The sequence below is a fragment of the Cynara cardunculus genome (genome assembly GCF_001531365.2).
Source record: "Cynara cardunculus var. scolymus isolate 2C chromosome LG 11, CcrdV1, whole genome shotgun sequence".
Classification (NCBI taxonomy): Eukaryota; Viridiplantae; Streptophyta; class Magnoliopsida; order Asterales; family Asteraceae; genus Cynara; species Cynara cardunculus.
Window position 1 is genome coordinate 5,671,980 of NC_037538.1, and position 24,704 is coordinate 5,696,683.

Here is a 24,704-nt window from a genome sequence, read left to right on the forward strand (position 1 = left end):
AATACTTTATTAATTAATAATAATATAAAGTTAATTAATTTATATTATTATAATCTATATTAAAAATTAAAAACATAAAAAATATAATAACAAAATATTATAAAAGTTGAAGGGTCAAAACTGAAAATATCAAAAGGTTAAAACTGAAAAATAATATATAGGAGGGGGTATAGAAAATGTAGGGGGAAGAGTGTAAGATAGGGATGGTAATGGACCCCGACCCGTCGGATAACCCGGTCCACCCGCCCCGATCGGGGACGGGGATTCCCCGAAAAATCGGGTCCCGGGGACGGGGATCCCCGCTTGAAGCAATCCGGGGATGGGGCCGGGGACGGGTATAGCACTCCCYGCCCCGCCCCGTACTCGTTTTATATATATATGTTTTATAAAAATTTGGGCTTTGGGCTGTAAAATGTTAATGAATGCATCCCTTCCTCCAGCCTAGTCCACACTCCACACAATTTTCTCCTAAATCCTAATCGGCTTTGATATCTCCCGATTCTCCATTTCTCCTCCAGGACCTCCAAACCACGCACGACGTTGCTGCTCTTTCCTCCAGGACCTCCACCGCTCCACGCACGGTGCTGCACTGCTCTCTCCCGACAGGCGACGGCGATGGTGACAGGCCCACGGCGACGACGACAGGCGACAGGCTCACGGCGACAGGCCCACGGCGACGGCGACAAGCTCACGGCCACAGGCCCACGACGACGGTGACAGGCCGACGGCGACAACCCTCGGCGACAACCCTACTCCCTCTTCGGCTCTCCCTCTCGGCCTCTCCCTGGTGTGTTACGTCCTGTATTCTTCGTCTTCACTTCTTGTAATCTTGTTATATTATTGGTTTACCTTACCTATTTACCTACTTGCCTTCTTGATTTGTGAACTAATGTGGACCAAATTGATATATTATTGTGGTTGGTCAATTTATTTAAACAAATTAGGTATACATACATACTGAGTATCTTTCATTAATTTTTTATGCTTTTAAGTTTGTATTTTGTAAGTTTATTATAGATTCTCATTAATGGTTTTTTCATTCATATTATGTCATTATCATATACAAACTTTTTAATTTTAGATGGAAACTTCGGATAACGAGAATATACATGGTGATAAGAATGAGATGGAAGGAAACAAGGAACAAGTAACAACCGGTTTCTATACATGATTATCATAGGGAAGACTTAGCTAAGATGATTATTATACATGATTATCCGCTTTCTATTGTCGAGCACTATGGTGTATTTCAATAAATAGTGATGTTTTATTATTTTTGGTTTTTAAAAAAAATCTCCGTTTCCCCGTTGGGGATCCCCGTTCCCCGTTGGGGACGGAGATGGAGATGTGATCATAATCCCCGGTGGGGACGGGGACGGGGACGGGGACACATACGGGGATCGGGGACGGGGATGAGTATTGGGGTCCCCGCCCCATCCCCGCCCCATTACCATCCCTAGTGTAGGAGGGGGTGGGGTTAGAAAACCCCTTTTAGGAATGTAGGAACCACCTACTTTGTGGGCATTCATGATGAATATTATTCATCATGCATTTCAACAAAATTAAATTTATAGGACGTCACCAATTTCTAAGCGTCCTAATAGACCATTTTATAGGACTTAATTTTTAGAATCAAGATATAAAGTTATCTGTCTAAAGGCGTTGTAATAAGTTAATAAGACGCTTCCGGGCGTCATAAAAAAATTTGGAACATTTTTAATACAAAATGTCACATTAATAATTCTATAGGACATTTTTTATAAAGTGTTGTATAAACTCATATTTTTATAGGACACTTGTTTTTATATGACACTTTTTCAAATAGAGTCCTATAAAATTGTTATTAGGACGTTTTGTATTAAAAGTGTTCTAAAAAACTTGTTAATACGCCCAAAAACGTCTTATAAACTTATTACTACTTTAGATATGACGCTTTATTTTTTTCTTATAAATTAAGTCCTATAAAACGGTCTATTAGGACGCTTAAATTTTTCCGGCTTTCTATAAACCCGATTTTGTTGTAGTGATGAATATCTTTCACGACCTTCATCATGAATATAATATCACATTATTCATCATGAATGCTCTCAAAAAGAGTGATTCCTTGGTTCTTAAAATATTTAAGGTTTCTAAATGAACCTCTCTCCCTCTATCTATCTATCTAAGGTTAGGTTCCCATGAAAAAACTTTTTGGTGAGAACATATATCTTCAACCACCTTCATTTCATGATGACTAAGATTTTAATAAATGAATGCATCTGATAGTGATTGAAAGTATATAAAAATTTGTGAACATGACTAAATGTGAATATGAAAGTTGATGAATGTAGATGAAGATCCGTGTTCTTTCTTCGACCATCAATTGAAGGTTACATATGATACGGACACTTAATCATATATGATTAAATACATGTTGTGTTGACATGCATATAACTGTTGATCTTCCTTGCGACCTTTGGTCACATTCACAAAGTCGCTTGTGTCCATTATGGACGTGTTTAATAATATACGATTATTCGTATTACATGTAATCATGTATGCTTTTTAAAACTTCTCGTCTTCTTACAAATTGATCAACTTTTCACATGATTTTCTGAATTTCTCTCTCCATATATGTATTTGAGAATGTGGTTAGGTTCATTGTAGATAATAGGTAGAAGTTGGTAGAATTTTTCATGCCTTTTAAGTGGTTCCTATCATCTCAAGTAGAGAGTGGCCACAATTTGCCTACTTGTTTCCACTACAAAACACGATACATTACTTCTTTGATAGTTCAACACATGTACTCTTTACCCGTTTATGCATTTATAGCACAAGACTCTACTACTCAAGTTGTGTTACATACTCATCACCGATTACATCACAGGATTCATAATGACAGGAGCTTTTGCTTCTTTCGTTGAAAAAATCCATCAGAGAAAAGGATTTTTGATGGTTTTTCTATTGGTAAACACAATTTTCAACGGATTCCGACTGATGGAAATCCGCCACTATTTTTTTTCCTTGACTTAATTAATATAACTAATAATCAAGATTAAATTATCAGTAGATTTCCGACGAATTATCCTTCGGTAAGTTAACTAATATTTTTTTAAAATTGTATTTTATTTTTAAAATTTTAATTATATTACCAGCAGATAATATGCTTGAAATCTGCCAGTAATTTAATTATTTTTCAGTGAATTATTTTTAAAAAATAAAATAAAGTTACTGGTGGATAAAATTATGATCGATCAGTAATTTTATTTTATTTCTTAAAAATAATTCACTGAAAACTACTCTTTATTTTATTCGAATTTCCTTATACGAATACACACATATATATAATGCATATTAAATGAAACTATATATGCACGCACTGTGATGATCATGCCAATTTCCTAGATGCCTCATTTACGGGTATAATTTACTTCATTGGTCAACAGAATCATGAAAATTCATATAGAACTCTAAGAGATATAAATGAACATACAACTTACAAACAGCTATACCAACTTCAATTTGATTACATCTGTTTTAACATTCGGTTCTGTCGTTGTTTCATTTTAACATTTAATTATGTCCTTGTAAGACTTAGCTACTTCACATGATGGTCTTGAAATAGAAGATCTTCAACGTTCCAGAGTTACATAATCACCTTTTATATCTTCTTTATGAACTGTATTATGCTGCATGTGGTTTCTTAAAATTAGTAAGGCCCACTATATACCAGTAAGTCCACTAACATAAATAAACTTTATACATATATGTGTATATGTATGTTTCATATATATATATATATATATATATATATATATATATAAAGAGAGAGAAGAGAGAGAGGGGTTGGTTATTATACAACCCTTGACATTTGTGCAATCAATACAACTCAATCTCAACTGTCCATTTCATTTGATTAATATGTGATTTCATAGAAGTTTTGATTGTTTCCTAATATAAAGTATTAATCATAATTAATGAACTCTATTCATATTCCATAAATATTCAAATCATAATAAATGAACTCTCATCATTTCTATAAATATCTCAATTAATTGGSTTGCAAGGGTTGTACAAATACACAAGGTTGTAAAAGAAAATATACCATATATATAGAGAGAGAGGAGCGTTCAAACTCAATGATTATCCTAATTTTATTTTAGATTTTTTATATTTAAGATGAGATGTTTATCTTGTATTTGATTGTGTTTATCTGCAGTTAGTTACACGAATTCAGATATGGGATGAATCGGATAGGGATGAAATCGTTTAGGGATAAACGGGTTTAAGAGTATTTAAGAGTTTTAAGAGTTTTAAAAGTTTTTAAGAGTTTTAAGAGTTTTAAAAGTTTTTAAGAGTTTTAAGAGTTTTAAGAGTTTTTAAGAGTTTTAGCCAAATGTTTTATAAGATAGTATAGATAGATAGATATATATATATATATATAGAGAGAGAGAGAGAGAGAGAGAGAGAAAGAGGAGCGATCAAATGCAAACCACCTAATTTGTACAAACCGTGCAAATCACCCTCATCCGTAGATTTCATTGTTTAATCTTATGAAATTTTTTCATGAAATTGTTTAATTTTGTGAAATTGTTTACTTTTTCTGATAAAGTTGTTTCATATATGGTTATGAAATTGTTTCATTTAATTCTTAATGAAATTTTAATGAAACTGTTTCATGTATTTCTTTAAAATTAAAATAATGAAGATGATAATATCCATGATTAACACCCTTCACACTAAAAATGATTAATCAACTGCTCATAATTACAAAAAAAATGAACAAAATAAAAAATTATGATTGATTGAATGAGGTTTGTACGGTTTGTACAAATAATGTGGTTTGCAAAGTAAATCTCCCCTATACATACATATATATATATATATATATATATCCTATATAGGGGCCCATCCAAGGGAGAACTGAGTAATTTGAGGTAACCGCGAGATTCAATGTGAACCATTCGTTTGAGATATTTAAGGATATTTCTTAAATAAGCTAAAAGGGTAATATAGTAATTCTATTTTTGACAACTAATCAAATTATTTAATTAAATTTTTTAGAAGAAAATATTTAATTAAAATTAGTTACCTAGTATATCAATGACCTAATATACATCGTATTTTAAAGATGTTTGTGAATAAAAGTGTATCATAGTGATAATGTTCACAATATTTCCCGTGTATCACAATGTATTTTCTTTGTTTGATGAAATGTATCATAGTGTGCATTTTCGTTATTTTCATTGATTTACAAAAGATATCACATTGTGCATCTTGTATGTATATCTGGGTATCACAGTGAATATTGTTTGTAGGTATCACAGTGTGTGTCTTGTGTTCACATAAGGTTCATCGGAATAAGGTTCGCCGAATAAAATTCGTCGGAGAAAGGAAAGAGAGATAGATGAGAGAGGATATTTATAAAATCCCTAAAATGTCCTTAATTAATATTTTAAGTTAAAATTATCAAAATTATTAGTTTCTTAATTTAACCTTTGATTTGTGGCTGAAATTAGATCTCACGGTTACCACAAACAAAACAGTTCTCGTTTGATTAAGCCCTATATACACACACACTTTGAGCTGTAAATTTAACTAAATAGCTCGAGTCTGTTGTATCACGGTGCGCATCAGGCAGGTTGGGCTGGTTGGAGTGAGCAAATCAAAAATCTTATCAGATTTCGAATATGGAAACTAATCCTAATTTTGGGTTTCAGATTGCTTTGGTTAGTTTTGCTCGGGTTAGTTTTGGTCGGGTTACGGGTTTGGGGATGGTCAGGTTTGCGTATAGTTATATGCAATATATATATATATATATATATATATATATAGGGGCCTATTCAAGGGAGAACTGAGTTGTTTGTGGTAACTGTGAGAACCAATATTAACCACAAATCAATAGATAAATTAGGAAATTTATAAATTTGGTAATTTTAAATTAAAATCTTAATGCAAAGATATTTTTGGTATTTTAAAACTCTCCTCTCTCCTCTCTTCCGGCCTCCGGCCACCGTTCTCCGGCCTCCGGCCACCGTCCTCCGGTGATACCACTGTGATACCTAAAAATGTTGACTCTGTTAAACAAAAGATACATTGTGATACCTAATCATATATAAGATGCATAGTGATACCACTATGTTACATCTTCGATCGACCACACAAACGACATCAATGTGATACCCAAGCACATATATGATGCATTGTGATACCATTGTAGTATCACCGGAGGACGGTGGCCAGTGGACGGTGGCCGGAGGATGGTGGCCGGAGGACGGTGGCCGAAGAGAGAAGAGAGGAAGGAGGAAAGTTTTAAAATACCAAAAATATCCTTGCATTAATATTTTAATTCAAAATTGCCAAAATTATAAATTTCCTAATTTATCTATTGATTTGTGGTTAATATTGGTTCTCACAGTTACCACAAACAAATTAGTTCTCATTTGATTAGGTCCCTATATATATATATATATATATATATGTGTGTGTGTGTGTGTGTGTGTGTGTGTGAGAGAGAGAGACTAACGATGGAGCAATAGACTCACCGGTGCTCCAATCAGCTTTACACCACCCCCTCCCCCTTCTGATTTTAGTTAGACGGACATATTGCATTTGCACTACTTATTCGTAACCCAGGTTTCATGGAAAATTTTGTAATTATTCTAATTTTGTATGTGTTTGGTTTGTAAGATTTGGGGTGAAATTGGATTTCATTCTTTAAAACAATTTATATAAAACAAAATATAAATATAATTAAATTACCTTTTATAAATTGATTATTATAAAACGAATGTTTTGGACATATTTTAAAATATTATTATAACCAAATTCTATAAAATCCCATGAAATACCAACTATCTCGTGGATTTTTAAAACCAGTGTGAAAATGGAAAATCTATCCAAATCCCGAAATTTCAATTATAAACTTTCTATTAAACCAAATGCAAGATTGAGATAAAATCTAATTATAAGTCTCACTCTAAGAGGTTGTTTACTAAATACTTACCCGGTAAGTGTGGATCGGATAACTTTCCTCATCTGATGCACATGGCAAGGGCTGAAAATCTTACCTGATAAGATATGATAGGGATAGAGAGTCTTACCCGATAAGTGATGGTGAAGACTCTTACTCGGTAAATGTTTACTGGATAAATTGTTGCATACGATACCGTTTTAATATACTATAATCTTATCTAGAAAAATAGATTATAATGTTGACTCCTACCGATAAGCGTTTACCGGGTAAGTATGTAGGTAAACGACCCCTAAATCGAGTAAACAAAAGGAATCCTAAAAAATCTTAGATATGTGATGATTATATTCTATTTGCTTGATATTTATAAGACAAGATGTTGACATATTATAAATATCTATATACTATCATCATTGTGAAGTCGTCCTCAACACCTACGTCTTGAAACATTCTTGTCTTTTTGTCAAAACAAGTGACGTGAATTCTTTCTTTTTTGAAGCGTATAATATTATATACGGTAAACAGAACAAATAAACTCTTACATTCTCCTCATTTTTAGTGAGATTTGAACTATTAATATCCTAGGAGGCTAAAGACTCACATACCGCTAGGTCAAAGGCTTTTTGGTCAAATGTCTTTATGTTTTGAGATTCAAGAATTTGTCGTTTGGCCCTCAATGTTTACAAAATGACATTTTTCTTCATCAAATTTTAGGAAATGACATTTTCTTTCTCAAACTTGAATTTTTCTTTCAATTTGAATCCCTTTTTTTTATCGATTTTTGAAATGTTAAAAGTTAACACCTAAATTTATTTGTTTAAATACAATTTTAGGTACTACATAAACTATAACCCAAACTCACAAACTAATTAAAACCTAATTTTAGGTTCTTGAAGAAACGAGAAATTCGAAAAACAAGTATTCTGAAGTCAAATGACGATCAAAAAGTGATAGTTTCACAATAATTTGACAGTGTTTAAACGATGAAACCCAACTTTTACAATAGAAAACCGGTTTTTCCAACAGATATATCCTAAAAAATAACCAACTTAAAAAAATATCGATCCAAATTACGAGTAAAAAATATTGATTTAATTATTGTTACGCAATGCTTAAATGATGAAAACCCATTTTTCCGACATGTAAAAAACTTGATTTTTTTTATCTCAATCAAAGTTATGGCTGAAGAGTAATGGTTTTACGATTGTTATACGATGATCTGAGTTATCCTGTTATCATCGTGTAACTTTTGTGAGGTCAATAACCTTCCATTAGTAACCTGATTGAATATCAAATCAGGTTTATATTAAGTAGCCATCAAGTTGTTATCGAGTTTTCATCATTTAAAACGTGATGTAAGTGTTTATCGTTTCATCAAGTAGCCATCAACTCTTTTGCAGTAACTGATTATTCCTTATCTTTGGGACCAAATCAGTTATTGTAATGCAATTATCATTTTAAATAATATACTTTAAAAAAAAGATTGCTAAACATACCCTTATATGATTCAATACCCCTCCTAATACGTAGTTTTCCACACAAACCAAATTAACGGTCAAAGCTCGTTGTTTTTTTATTTTTAAATTATATTTTATACTCTTATAATTGTATATTATATTTTATACGATGTAATCATTTAATTTATTTTATATGTCGTACTTTTTTATTTTATATTTTACACTCTTATCATATTAACAATATATAATCATATATTAACTAAAACACATTAAAAATACATTTTTTAGATAAATTACACAATTGTAATCATCTTGTCAATACCTTCAAAATAAATTCAATGTTGAATATTTTTTGATTTAAATATATTATTATGCATCATAAATACTACAATTTATTTTCATATTTTCATTTTATAGTTTTTTATCTAATTTGTTATTTAATATTTATTTGTTCATTTTTCATTTTACGAAAAAAAATAGGATTTTACAGGAGTACGAATAAATTTGCCGAGAAAAGATATAAGTTTTTATAGGAAGGGTTATGAATAAAATTTGTCTTCAAAAATTATGTTCAAGGGTATATAGTTTAAAGAAGAAATCCATTCTAAAAGAAAATCTTTTCGGTTTTAGAAGACATTTTTAAAATTTACATTTAAGAGTATAATTTAAAAAACATATTTTTAATAATTCATAATTCCATCAAAATTTCATTCGAATTCCTTCAAAGTCAAATCCCTTTGATGGATTCCAATTACAAAAAATTCCATTATGTGAACCGAACACCCGTTTAATTTGTTGGAGGTTTTTAAATGTCAAGAATGTAAATTCATGTTGTAGAGCATAAATTAACAATCAGGATCGTAGTGTTTTAAACATTTGGTAGAATGCTTAAAATATGCTGAAACACACCTATGAAAATGATATTATTCATCTCTTGGAGCAGATTCCATTCCAGCAGAAGGGCTGTCCGCAAAATACTCTTGATGCTTAGCATTTACACCATACTGCAAAACAGAAATTGCAATAAACAATTCTCTTGTGATTGGCAGAATTAATTCTTGAAGGGTCAATACCATGTATCTGGACATATAAACAGATTTTCCATGCCTAAAAAACTTGGAAGAAAAGCACAGGACAGCCTGCTTGAGATGGGTGATCAAATGAAAGGCAAAGATTCAACTTTAGGATTTAGGGGCCATGTACCAGATGCTTACCACGTATAAAACGCTTTACCAACAAGGTAAGTGAGGGTGGTGACTGTTGCCGGTAAGCGTTCTGTAAACGCCACTTAGGTTTATAATGGTTCTTAAAAGATTTCTACTCTTTTCAAGTTCAGTAATTTCCGTGCTAAGGGTCTTTGTAATTTAGACTTCATAGTGTCATCTAATTCAAATAACTATATAAATAATATTTCAAGGCAAATGCTCTATTAGCAAAGATAAGATGCAACTCAAATCTCAAGACATAGAACAAAGCAAGTGGTTACAAGTCTTCTCCTCCTAAGTAACAGAGTTGCAAAAATACTCCACAGCAATAATAAATTATGACTGGAAACTAGAGTCAAGCATGAAAAACTGTAGGTAACACAATATAAGCACTACTGATCTTATGCAGAATTGAAGGTGCTGAATGGCTCTAAAAAGCATCTTATATACGATATAAATGAATTCAAGAATCCAACTAAGGGTAACATCTTGAGTATTGAAGGCATCCTAATTTGACTAGCTCTTACACTAGAAATACAAAGAACTTAGGGTGATTAGTTTTATTACCATAAGAATGAAGGAGGGAATGAAGGGAAAGAATATGAAATAACATATTTAGCATGTCAGCAAAAGAAGAACAGCATCCTGCTTAACAAACTCCGATAAAAACTTGGACCACCACATGCATGCAAAATTGATAGATGGCAAACATTAAGGATTACCTCTTGAAGAGCCTTGGAGAGGTCATCCATGTTCATGATTAGACGCTTATCCTGTCACATGAAAAGTCATGATAAATTGATAATCCAAAAAGAAGATGAAGCATATGAAAATGTGCAAAAGTAGAGTACCCTTTGCTGCTTATCTTTCTTGTCCCTGACAACGGTTGCCTGTCTTGCCTTGCATTGCCTACGATAAGAACAAAAATACAAAATATTTGCATAGGCGGAAGTGAAACTGGTGGAGCAGATTTAGATTTCAAAGGTAAGCTTTCCATTTCCCAATTAGGCATGTTATTTAGATCATTGGCTATCATATTATGGATGTTGGTAATCATATACAGAGTCATTTAGCACTCCTCTTGTGCTGGTTACAACATTAAAATAAATAAAAACCAAACATACCCGGTATATCTCACTTGATAGTAGTGTATGAGGGATAGGATGTACACAAACCCCTTACCTCTGTCCCAAGGGAGTAGAGAGGTTGTTTTTGTAAATTGTAACATTAAAATCAATAGAAAATATCATATGTTATATTACAATTACCTTTTTCACATACACCAAGTTGTATAACTAACCATATGCATACCAGCCATGTTTATTAAAATTGACATTTATCTTCAAGTAATCTGTTTTATACAGAACAACTATATATGGGTTGGTGTCTTTGGTATGAATTGGTTTTACTGCTTGCAGGCAAAATTCTAGTTAATATTACAAAAAACGCCCTTATAAGGTTTCTATCAGAAGGTATTGGGATAACAGAAACATATTTCAGAAAACTTACTGAAGAGCTTCAGTAGCGACCTCTGAAACGAACTTTTGAGTGGCAACTGCAACTAGCCTGATTCTGCAAACACGAGGTACAACTTTATATTGTCAGACCAACAAATCACAATAATCACCAACATGACCAAGGGCCACAAGTGGATATAGAACAACATGGAACAAATGCCGGATGCAATAGCTTTGTGGGTGCACGGAAAAACGAACAAGGGAAAGATATCCATCAAACTCGGTAAGAGCCACATATATCTATAAACATAGACTGGAAAATAGAAGCGGAGTTTGTGAAAGAAAATAAAAACTTTGGTCATTTCTCAGCATAAAACGTAAAGAATGATCAGATGAATGGAATTATCATTTCCTTCATCCTAGTGTTGTGCAAGCTTTGTTCCTATCTCACAAGAAAACACATGCAAAGACCTGAAAATCAACAAATAACATGCATCCACACGGAACATAAGAGAGGACACCAAATACCTACAGTCGAACATCTGGACATTGAAACCCGCTTTTGGCCAAGTAATGTTCGACCAGTTCATCAGGAATCTGTACAAAAAGAACACAAGACTATTTCAATAAGAGATTGATGATAAATGTAGAAGACAAACCAGAAATCATATTTTCAGAAATCTTACAGTTGGAGTGTAGTCTATTAAAGAGGCAAGAAAATCTGTGAGTGCACTTTCATCCTCATGTTTAACTTCATTCAATTGCTGGTTGTGATTCATATTCCCTTATCTTTCTTTTCTATTCTCCCAGAGCTATGCTTTCGATCTTGAAGAAGCCTGAAAAGAAAGATAGGACGTGGAGAATATGACCTCCCTAGCCAAAACTCAGGGATACACCTATTAAAGAAGGTAACTCATATTGACAGGCCTATTTCTAACAGATTCGTTTAACTAACGGCTTATTTAGAATTGCATCATGTCAAACAAGATTGTGTAATATGTAAGGACAAACATTTACTTCTCTCTCTAAAATTTTCACTTTTGAAAGTCAAACAAACTGCTTTCCTAGCTTTAAGATTGAAGATATTTAACTACAGTGATTCTATGTTTCCTTGGAAGTTCCTTCTCTTAACACCGACTTCTTTTTCAAATGAATGATATCCACAGAGTGTTTATTACATTTGGCATGAGACACACCACTATATCCTTTAAGATGATTCTCTGAAGATTTCAACTCTTACAGTTCCAGCAAAAAGCTCTTTTTAATCTGAAATGAGGGAGTACACCAATTCAACATACTCCATCAGTTCCTCTTTGAATGTCAGTAGATAATTTTTCAACTTCAAATTATATGAGCCTGCAAATTATGACCTTCCCCCGAAATATGACCAAATATATCAATATATCATGTGGACTACTCAACCGTGCTAGGTTATCTTATGTGGAGCTCAATTAGGTTTTTTCAGAGTTCATAGAAGACCTGAATTGAACTTTTAGAGTAGCGAATACTAAAGAATTGCAGATCAAATAACGTTGTTGATAACTTCGCAACTAACGGATACCAATTTTGCATTTGGAAATTACTATTTACTAGGTTCTGTATTCAACTTTAGGTTTTCAACATTCAACTTCCAGATTAACACCTACGAGTAACAATAGACAAAATTAGGAAATTTAGACAACGAATAAACTTATTTACAAATTTCACCATCAAAGGGATGAAAATAATATAAAGCAAACTTGAACAGATCAGCGACCTAACGTTCCGAAGGGATATGTATTTTAACTTGGAGGATTACTTGCAGTCGGAATAAAAGAAAAGTGGCGATCAGCTCCGCAGAAGAAAGAATGTGACTAGTAAGTAGCAGCTAGCACGGGCACAACGATCATTGGTCCCCCAATCAATCAGAGAGAAAGAGGGTTTTACATCGGCACGACTGGTAAGATGACACGATGAGAGTTTTTTCTAAGGGGCTGTTTGGAAAATAGTGAATGATTTGGTGCAAAATGATTAAGTGGTCAGAATGATTAAAAGGCTTTGTATGATGTAATGTAGAATGAAAAATGATCGTTTAGTAAGTGTTCTGAATGGACATTCTGGATGCCAGAAAATTACCATTTTAACTCTTTGTATAATTTTAACACCGAATAAAATTTTGATAACCCTCTGTATGATTTAACATAACAGTACTTTCTTCAAGTTCAGATAAAACAAAAATGCAACAATCAGATTCAACATAAAATGACACAATTTTTTTCACTCATAGTTGTAATCCAAATGTCTAAATTCGAAAATGTACCAAGGAAATCGAATATCATCATAAGCTAAGATTGCTCCTAGCACATCATAGCTTCAAGTATCAGATACTACATACAAACAGTTCGAGTCTGTAGGCATCATAGTGCACATCATGAGATTCATGATGGATACCAATGGATTGGAAACTATGCGCTGCAACAATGAATTGGAACTATGCCCCACATGGTTGCATGCCTACAGTACAAAGTTCAATGTACAAAAAAGGGGGCTTTGAATCATCAATCCTACCTACAGGACGACGAGGCTTTCTGTTAGTCTCTTACAAAGTCAAGCAGCACACCAACTTAAATCACACATTGATTCAAAAGGTTGCATTTCTATCCGAAAAACAAGATGAGAAAAAAGAAATCTTGTTAGTCTCTTACAAGATTTAAGCCTTTAAGCCTTAAGGAGGAGGTTTCTACCCCAACCTCACCACATAGTAAATCCCAACTCCGTTTGTACTATTTGTGATTCAAAATCACCATACATCCCCTTGATATACATCAAATAAGACCCCATAAATCTGTTGTATACACAAATCTGCTATCCATCAAGCAGAACTCATCTTTTTTTATTCCTTATCCCCAACTTGATCTTCACTCATGATCAGAAATCATTGTAGGCCATTAACACAAAAAGGAAATATCTTTTGTCTTATTTCAGGAAGGTGTCCAATTACTTAATAACTAATAACCTAATCAGAATCTTGGTTCCTTGGGTTGTCAATTAAAATTAGAAGCACCCAAAGACACGAAGAAAGGGAGATGAAGGTGATGGTTTAGATGCAATGGGGTTAATTTGCAATGTTAATTAAGCTTCCATCACATGTTCTACTTCAAATTGAACATCTGTTGTTCATTATTGAATTTTATCAAACAGTTGGTGCTCATAAAAGAAAACCCCAATCATTTATGTAAATCACGAATGCTAAAAATTTATTTATATAACCCATCAAGGATAGCAACAATGAAAGACAAGCAAATTTCCAGTACTGTAATTAACAAATCAAAGTAGGAGTCCACAGCCGTGGCTTATTTCCAAATACTTTACACACCAAAAAAAATCAATTAGTTCCAATGGCCATAAAATCAAAAAGTGTCATGAATCTAACCCTTTTTTATGTGAAGGAATCATAACTTCATAGCAACCCTAGATCAAAAACCATCAACAAAAGAAAAGCATATAAGAAAAACCATCAACAGAAGAAAAATCGAAATACCCGAGATGAAGAGACGATCGGTGAGAGAGCAACAGAGGACAATCGTGGAATAGTCGTCCGATATGGGGAACGGGGGAAGGCCGAGAACATGAACGATTCAGGGGCTGATGGAACGATTCAGAGGTTGCCTTCTATATACCCTTCTTTTTCCTTCTATATACCCGGAAGTTTTAAATTTATAAAATTGCCACATATCTTTGAAAGTATCAAATATTTGCACACATCTTTTAAACCATCCCATGGTGTAACATCATAACATGGCCAAAATCCGTGATCGTTTGTCGTCCGGTCACATAACCGGTTATAACAAAGCCCGATTAGGATGTATAATAAATTATTTATTATTGGACAAATGCATGAAAAAAAGTAAAATACTTTAACTTGATTCTTATTTTGGATAACGTATTTTTAAAATTTTCATTTTGGTATCTAAGATATAAAGGTTTAAACATTTAAATACACGAGTAACTGGTTGAAGCATTAACTCTTTTTTCTAATAAACCACAATATATAAAAACTAATTTTAGATTAAGATATTCATGTCACCAAATAATATTGAGTTCGATATCACATCACTCGTCACATCAGCATGATAACCGGTTACTTCAACCGATTACCCAGATACTTAAATATTTAAAACTTTTACATTTTAGTTACCAAAATGGTAATTTCAAAAATACTTAACCCAAAATCAAGTTCGAGTTTAGTCTTATCGAAGTTGACTCGCATTCGAAAGTGTTGTTAAAAGCCTCTTCACCCTCCAACTATTAGTGGTAGAAATTTTATAGTCAGCTTAGCGAATGAAATTCACCAAATTTCTTCAAATTCAAATTCCACCCGCCGCTGAGCAAATCATACACCACCACATCCCCAATGGACTCAACTACGCCGCTTATGGCCGCCTTATCCAACATTGCACCAACCACCGTCTCATCCGTCAAGCCAAGCTCCTTCATGCCAAACTCATACTCTCCTCTGTCACCCTCGATAACTTCTTGGCTTCAAAACTCATCACTTGTTACTCTAAATCCAACAATCTTTTCGAAGCCCACAAGGTGTTCGACGAAATTCCCAATAAGAACACTTTTTCTTGGAACGCATTGCTCATGGGCTACTCCATGAACAACAGGCACACTCATACGCTGAAGCTTTTTTGCTGTTTCTTATCTGCCTCCACAATGTCCGTAAAACCAGACAATTATACGGTTACATGTGTGTTAAAGGCTTTGTCTTTGTTGGATCATGCGAGCTGGGGTAAAAGATTCCATTGCTTTATCATCCGAAATGGGTTGGACTGGGATATCTTTGTTGTAAATGCTTTGATAACTTTCTATTGTAGGTGTGATGATATTGTTATAGCAAGACGTTTGTTTGATTGGGCACCTGGTAAAGATCTTGTGACATGGAATTCAATGATGGCAGGGTATTCTCAAGGAGGATTCTATGAGAAATGCAAGGAATTGTATTTAACAATGTTGAGTTTGGAAGACACAAGACCAAATGAGGTCACCGTGATCAGTGTCCTGCAAGCATGTGCACAATCGAATGACCTTGATTTAGGAATGAAAGTTCATAGGTTTGTGATGGATGATGAAATTAAGATGGATCTCCCACTTTGCAATGCATTTATTACTATGTATGCGAAATGTGGCAGCCTGAACTATGCGGAACAACTTTTTGAAGAAATGAGTGAGAAGGACGAGATTAGCTATGGCTCTATAATATCTGGGTATATGCTTCATGGTTTTGTAGACAAAGCAATGAATCTTTTCAGAGAAATGGAAAGACCGGGGCTGAGTACTTGGAATGCTGTGATATCAGGGGAGTTTCAGAACAAGCAATATGAAATGGTAGTGGATTTATTTCATGAAATGCAAGTGTGCGGGTTCAGGCCAAATACCGTAACATTGTCAAATATTCTTCCGACACTTTCACATTTAATGAATCTAAAAGGAGGGAAAGAGATACATGCCTATGCAATCAGAAACAGTTATGACAGAAATATCTACATAGCAACTGCTATTGTTGATACATATGGTAAGCTAGGTTTTCTTGATGGGGCACGTATAGCTTTTGGTCAATCAGAAAAGAGGACTGTGACTTTATGGACATCATTAATATCAGCATATTCTTCCCATGGGGAGGTTAAAGTGGCACTAGATCTGTTTAGTGAGATGACTAACGAAGGCACACAGCCAGATCCTGTCACCTTCACATCTGTATTATCTGGTTGTGCTCATTCTGGATTAGTAGATGAAGCTTGGAGGATATTTGACAGTATGCTACCAAGGTATGGTATCCATCCCTCCATGGAGCATTATGCTTGCATGGTTAGCGTTTTAAGTCGGGCCTTGAAGCTATCTGAAGCCATAGAATTTATAAAGAAAATGCCTTTTGAGCCTAGTGCTAAAGTTTGGGGTGCATTGCTTAATGGGGCTTCACTTTCTGGTGATGTTGAAGTTGGTAGATTTGCTTGTAATCACTTGTTTGAAATTGAGCCTGAAAATACGGGAAACTATATCATAATGGCTAATTTATATTCACGATCTGGGAGATGGGAAGAGGCTGAAGATGTTAGAGTTAAGTTGGATAGTATTGGGCTGAAGAAGATCGCAGGGACTAGCTGGATAGAAACGCCAGGAGGAATGCAAAGTTTTGTTGCCAAGGATTTATCAAATGAAAAAACTGAGGAAATATATGAGACATTAGAAGGATTATTCAACTTGATGAGAGAAGAAAGGTATACTGTAAGTGAAGATTGCTTAGAAAAAAATCATTCAGTCCTACTGTAAAGGTAAAGTTTTCATCTTTGTGCTACCCTATTTTCAGTTACCTTAAGGAAATTAATATGACTTCAATTATGGCTAGATGTTGACAGTCTTGATCGTTGCAACCTCCAACCCCCCCCCCCCCCACCCCAGAAAAAAAAGGATTTCACTTTTCATTTGGTAGATTTTGGATGTAGACAGTCCGAATTTAAAGTGAATGATACTTCTATATCTCAAGAACTTCACTATTCTAAAAGCTTTTTGTTACTTTCTTAGTATGATGCAAAGATGATTTTTTCGTAAACCAAGATATTCGTGGGCGGAAGATTAAACTAAAGAAAATCAAATGAACCTGGTATGTCCCACTGGGTAGGTTGGGTATTCTACCATAGAGAGTAGAGCAGCTTTTTCCGTGAAGGCCCACGGCTTGCAAAAAAATGTGTGCAAAAAAAAAAGCTTGGGCAGAAGATTGTACAGCTCAAGACTTCTGGTGTCATGGTACTAGTAAAGCACAGATTACCCATTTACCATTTCCAATCACACATTATTTTGCGATTACCAATGCATTTTCGATAGACGAAACTGGGATCTGTAAGCTGTACAATTACCGAGCATAACTGCCGAGTATACAATTGACAATCACACATATTCCCACATAGGTTGTAATTAGTTTACGACACTTGTCCATTATTAATGCTTGATGTAGGGACAAGAGGATGTAGAGAAATGCATGAATGGGCCAAATGATTTTTTATTCACTTCTGCTTGCCTTATTAGTAAAATAAGAGGATGAAAAGAATAAAGGATACCAAACATGGCCCAACCAGACACACACTTATGGACAAAATTCCCAACATTTCCAGCTGCTCCCTTCCATTCTACTCCATCACCTCACACTTCCAAAGGTCTCTTTTACACACACAAACATACACTACATTCTGGTTTCTCTGCATCAAGACTAGGAGAATACTTGATTTACGATATTATATAGAAGCCCCTACAGAACTTCTAGTTATACAAACAAGTCCCCAGCAATCTGCTTATTTCCATTTCTTCATTTTCCTTTATTGTCATAAGTTTGTCCTGTCCAGTCCAATTATGTCTGCATACTAGACGCTACCTTCGAAAACATATTGTAAACTTAGGACTCCATGTTCAACTTAAACTTTTTCTTCTAGGGAATTGTGTTTTTTCTTTTTCCTTTGGGCAGGTGGGAATGGAAAAAATACAACCTAATGGACAGAGCTTACCAGACTAAAGCACGGGTAGTTTACAAATGGTGGATATAGAAAGTCCGTGGCTTTTCACATTAAAATTAACAAATAGTGGTTCTTCCTCCAGTTACTACGTTCTTTTCTGTTTGAATACTTTCTTGATGGTTTTATGTGGTTATGGCCCTTCTTCTTCACAAAGAGAATAATTTTTGTTCAGTTTTCAATTATAAAGGTAATTCATTTAACACTCGAGTCAAATATAGACATTTTTTGGGGACAGCTCGAACATATATGTAGTATATAACAAATTGTACAACTATGAAGTGCAATTATTTGATTGTCCACCTAAAAGTAGCATTTCATATACAGAGAAATCAAAATTGCATTTCAATTGCTTCTTGGGGTCATTAATCTTGGAAATATTTTAAATGATCATCACTAGGATCACTTAACAAGCAAGGGTCATCTAAAATACTTAACCAAGATCTCAAAAGCATAATATTAGTACAGATTTCATATAATATTTCCTCTCCTTCACTTTTGGTACTTTTATTGCAAAATTGGTATCCAATGACAATTCTTTTGTTACAATACATAATTGCATTAGTTGCTTTAGGAAAGCATCTTTTCATGCTTCTCATAATTTATAAAGTTCACTTGCTCAGGGGAGATCAGATCATCTTCTGTTCTTTTCTCTTCTCCTTTGAGACCCTTGACAATGTTTCTGCATATGGGTAGCATGGTAATTTTACACTCATATGTACGGTTTTTGATGTGCAGGGTACAAGTTCTTAATGCAAGACTCCAAATGTGTTGAACCTCTGACCCCACAGGTACAAAAGATGATCTTATTTCACTAAATTTCAGATTTTTATAGAACTACTCTTTTGATAAGATGTAGAGAGTGACAAATTAGTTAAGTAGAACTTGTGAATCACAAAAGCAGAGTGTTCCAAGTCAAACTGAGCCCACCACAAATTCAGAAACACTCTTCTCCCCACACACTAACCACCAGAATAAAATCCCTTATCTTTTTTTCTCTTGGCACATGATCCCATAATGGAAGAGAATACCACCGGAACCGTAATCATAGCAGCCCTCTCCACCCTCAGCCCACCACAAATCTCCTCCCTCACCACCTCCATCTCCGCCCTCTTCCACTTCCACCACCGCCGTCTCTCCTTCCTCCTGTCCTCCCACACCCTCTTCTCCCTTTCCCTCCACCACCTTCATTCCCTCTCCCTCCATCAAAAATCCCGTCTCATTGCACGCCACCTCTTGTCAATCCTCTCCCACCTCTCTCACTTCCTCTTCCCCAGAACCACCCGAATGCCACCCTATGCCACCAACATTCTCTATGGCCGTGATCTTGACTCTGTTCTCCTGCTGTTGCTACTATGTGAACTCCACCAACATGATCCTGAATCACTCAAGACCTTGTCACCAATGGATTGGCGTGCTTCTCTTTCCAATTACGTCTCCGATACCATGTTGACTCTATCTGGCGTCAGTTTTACCAACAGTGAAACGTTGATCAAGTATATTGAAGTAGTGACGAAGTGCAGGAAGTTCGTTGATGTGATGGATTGTGGAGATAGGAAGGAAGGGAAAGAGGTGGCGGCATCCGTGGCGGCAGTGGTGGCACTGCCATCGGTAGAGGTGCAACAAGGAGGAAAGGAGTGTGTTATATGCAAGGAAGAGATGAGGAAAGGGAGAGATGTGTGTGAATTGCCTTGTGAACATCAATTTCATTGGATGTGCATATTGCCATGGCTGGTCAAGAGGAACACTTGTCCTTGCTGCCGCCATCGGCTTCCAACCGATGATTTGTATGGCGAGATTGAACGGCAGTGGGCGTTTCTCGTCAAGATAGGTGCTGGTTATTTTTAGTTTTGTATCGTAAGACCTTATATAAATGATACTCGACAAACAATATTTAATCGGTTTTTCTTGGTGTGTTTCGTTCGTTATAAAGCCATAATCCTTCAGAAAATACCTTCTATGTTTAAAAAAAATCTTAAAGAAAAAAGGAATGACAACATGATATCTAGACAGTTCATTTAGCACAAGGATCCGTTTACACTATTCATCTGAGAGTTATTCTAAATAAATTCTATCTGACGTTAAATAAACTCCCTTATCAATTTCAGTCGATCTTTTTATTTTATTTTTAATGCATGAATTAATCATGATTTTATTTTTTTTATTTTTATTTTATTTGGTGTATTACTATTCATTACATCAAAATCGATGTAAGATTTGGCATCCTTGATGGATTAATATCGAGTCAAATTTGGTATTTGGTATAATATTTGTCTTCTCCACTAAAGATGACGGTCTTATAAATTATACGATTGGAAATACAAAATTTCTTATTTACGTGACATGGCAAATTGTACACCAATGGATAAGCATATGGTTGCAAAAGTGTCCGTTACTTATAGATATCGTTAAGCATCAAAAAATTAGAGATATGAAAACTTATGGCCACAAGATTAATTGGTATTTTTCATTCATATACGTGTGTTACAGTTGGATGTTGGTATTTGAAATGGAGGATTCCATACCACATTACTGTGAACGACACACTTCAACCATTTCACGATCCGTTATACAACAAGCAGAGCAAGAATTGAAAATCGTTGTTTTCTAAGCAGTCTTCTAAGATTTGGTAGGTTAGAATTTTATAACTTACTGATCCCGCAACATAACTTATTGATCCCCCAACAGTTTAAAGATGCATGTATAAACTTATTCGGTTATTCCAATATGAGGTCTAGCAGAGTTATAGATGATTGGACCGATCCTGTCATCTTCACCCGTAGGAACTACGAGATTACAACTTCCTCTTATTATCATGTATGAAGTGCAAATAAGTCTGAAAGCCCAAAACCAAAAAAACTTGGATGCCTCTTTTCTCAATATGGGCCTTTAATAAAAATACATTTAAATATATAAATTTGCGATCATGTGAGACCAAGGGTTTTTCGTGAGACCCGTAAGACCAATTATCAGCCCTTGGATTACATCTACAATCTGAACCTTCATAATCACAAAATTGCCACGAGACTTCTCAATAATCACAAAATTGTCACCGTACAACTTTAGATCATTAGATCATTAGCTTATAAAGTTGATCGATGAACATAAATTGGTCTTACGGGTCTCACGAAAAACCTTTGATCTCACATGAACCCAACCCTAAATATATATTTTATTTTTATTAAATAATTTCAAATGTGTTAAAATATATGTTACTTTCATTTGAATTAAAAAAAAATGTAAAATTCATATAAAATATTACTTTTCTAAATTTAAAAAAAAAAAAAAAAAAAAAAACATGTTCTGCTGTGTGTCTAGTGAACATGAAAAACAAAATCTGAACCCAACATTTAATTTGGTCTATGACTATGTATACAACTCACCATTCAGCCCATGCCATCTCAATCTCTTTACTTAATTTCTGTGTCAAAAAAAATTCCATTTATTTTTTATTTTTTTCTTATTTCATTAAGGGGTTGTTTACTCGTGGCTTAATTGGGCTTATCACAGCTCATTTGGGTTGTTTACTTACAGTTTATTCGCACAGAACATGGCTTAATTGCACAGATAGAAATAGTGTGTTGTCCTCATTCAGCCACAAAAATGACATCTCTACCCCTTATTTAAAGCATCGTTTTCTTCCCATACGAGACACCTCATTGTCGGCCTCTTTATGATTTTTTGTTTTGATGTTCAAATAATTAATATTGGGGGGTAAATCGGTTATTTATGTTATTCAAACTGTTGGTTCAGATAAAAAAAAAATTAAACAACACTCTTTTATCCAGAAAGACAAATTTATCCATACATGACTTGATAAAAAATTTGGTAAACAACCCTAAGACAATAATCAAAACCTATAAATTAAGATTTTAAAATTAAAAATTACATTGTATAATCATCTTTCGAATTACGGGTTATACTTTGACATATGATTTATTTACGTATAAAAATTTGTTTTTATTTAAGAATTAGTGTTTATTGTATCCGGTTCTTATGCAGAAACTCCATTGTTACGTCTTTTATGAAATTAATTAGATGAATTTTAAATTTTATAAACAAAAAAACATATTATAACTTTAATAACTCTTGTTCACATACGTTCGTCTATTACTCATCCCTAAACACACGCTATATTTTCTCTTTAACTACAAATACGCCACCGTTTTATCTCAACCATAGATGTAGTTTTTGAACGGTCCGGATGGGTTAATAAAGTTACCAGCTATTTTCTAGTTAACAAATGAAGAGGTCTCTCTCTCTCTCTCTCTCTCTCTCTCTCTATATATATATATATATATATATATATATATATAACTTTATTGTTTAAGATGTCTTATTGTAAACATCAAGATAAAGTTTTTAAAAGTAGGTTATAATATGAATGGGGAGATAGGGGTTTTGTAAAGAAATGATCCATGTTTGCCCACACACTCATTCATTTCATTCTTAATGTAAAATCACATGTGATTTTAATATGATTTGATCGTTTTCATGTTATTTTATTTGGTTTATGATACATCATATATTTTATTATATCTTAAATCTGTATTCTAGATGGTTTTAATATTATATATATATATATTCAATTACATTATATATTACCAAAAGGTTATATATTTTGGGTGATTTTTTATTTTATTTTATGTAGATTTAACAGGTCACGATCATGATCTATATTTTGGTTGTTAGCATAGTGAAAGAGAATTTGAGGGAGGTCTAAGTGATGGGTGATGGATGTGTAGGACCAAATATATAAACACCACTTTTTCCCATTGTTTGCTTTTCCTATAAATTCCATCTTTAATATCTTAAGGGTAAAGATGGTGATTTGTCCCGATCCGATAGGTAATCTGGTTCATCCGACTCGAACGAGGACGGGGATTTCCTGCTAAAACGGGTCTTGGGGCCGGGGACTGGGATCCCCCGGTAGACTTAAATCGAGGTCGGGACCGGGGGCTGTTATTTAAACCGAGGTCAGGGTCGGACCGAAGATCCCTGATAGACTCAAACTAATGGATATTCTTTATGGAATTTGACAGAGGTTTGACCAGGGACGGGATGTTAACCCCCGTACCTGCCTGGGACCAGGACCAGGCCCGGAGATTATAAAACCGCCTCATCCCTCCCCATTTGTCATGCCTAGTTAAGTGTGTGATTTTCTAAATTTTGTTTTGGTAATTTGGTTATCTGATTTTTTTGTCGGTTAAATTAATGATGTACGAATCGTATTAATAGAGTATTTAACAGAATTTTTACGTTTATAAGACAAATAATTGTATCTTATACAATAATGTTTTTTTGGTTAACCATAGTGTTCGGATCAACTTGCTCGCACCTTGACTAATCTCAGTAGCCGTGGAGAACAGTTCGGAAAATCCCGGCGGCCTTGAAGGACTCAACCCGGTGACCTTTGAAGAGGATCTTAAAAACCCAAGTCATTTATTGTCAGCCGAATCAACCCCATAAAGTTATATAAAAAATTGTTCCATACAAAGTTAGAACAGACTTGGCCGTTATATGAATCAATGAGTCAACTACTTGAATGCATACCATCTTACTTCATCAACTAGATGTTAAATGACTGATGATTCACATTAGAATAAGATGCATCGAGATGCATCAAGTCAATCTCCGTATCAAGCACGATTCATGGATGAGTTTGATATTAAAGATGATCAAGGGTTCAAATTTCCTTCTTAAGTTTTTTATCTTAACTCTTCTTCTCACACGATTCTTTTATGTAGATATAAACTATGTGTATATATGTTACTAAAAATACACATAAAAGACAAGAAACATATCATCTAACCATATTTTATTGGTGAAGGACCACAAAGCTTATCTTAGATTTATTTATTTAAATACCAAAAATAGAATATTGGGAAAATATAGAAAGAGTCTCAAGTGCATGCACTTGAAACCAAATTTGATGATCATACCCTAAAAACTCTTAGCTAATTTTTATTTATTTATTTGAGATGTTTTTTTTTATATTAATTTCTTTTTATGTTTTTCAATTTTATTTTTTTTAACAACACTTATAACTATTTAGATCACATCAAATGAAAATTGGGTTGGATTCATGT

General features: G+C 34.1%; 3 protein-coding genes across 3 annotated transcripts; 2 read left to right on the forward strand and 1 right to left on the reverse strand.

Moving 5' to 3' along the window:
• Window positions 1–9,180: 9,180 nt before the first annotated feature.
• On the reverse strand, window positions 9,181–14,723 carry LOC112520614 (transcription initiation factor TFIID subunit 10). The gene is made up of 7 exons (XM_025129007.1): window positions 14,592–14,723; window positions 11,758–11,907; window positions 11,604–11,668; window positions 11,124–11,186; window positions 10,466–10,523; window positions 10,337–10,387; window positions 9,181–9,413 (listed from the first exon to the last, which is right to left on the reverse strand). The coding sequence occupies exons 2-7, from the start codon at window positions 11,848–11,850 to the stop codon at window positions 9,333–9,335; spliced, it is 411 nt and encodes a 136-aa protein (XP_024984775.1). The 5' UTR covers window positions 11,851–11,907; window positions 14,592–14,723; the 3' UTR covers window positions 9,181–9,332.
• A 668-nt stretch (window positions 14,724–15,391) lies between these two features.
• LOC112521009 (pentatricopeptide repeat-containing protein At2g37310) lies at window positions 15,392–17,383 on the forward strand. Its single transcript, XM_025129636.1, has one exon. The coding sequence runs from the start codon at window positions 15,392–15,394 to the stop codon at window positions 17,381–17,383; it is 1,992 nt and encodes a 663-aa protein (XP_024985404.1).
• A 2,242-nt stretch (window positions 17,384–19,625) lies between these two features.
• On the forward strand, window positions 19,626–20,519 carry LOC112521555 (E3 ubiquitin-protein ligase SGR9, amyloplastic). The gene has a single exon (XM_025130479.1). The coding sequence runs from the start codon at window positions 19,633–19,635 to the stop codon at window positions 20,461–20,463; it is 831 nt and encodes a 276-aa protein (XP_024986247.1). The 5' UTR covers window positions 19,626–19,632; the 3' UTR covers window positions 20,464–20,519.
• The last annotated feature ends 4,185 nt before the right edge of the window (window positions 20,520–24,704 follow it).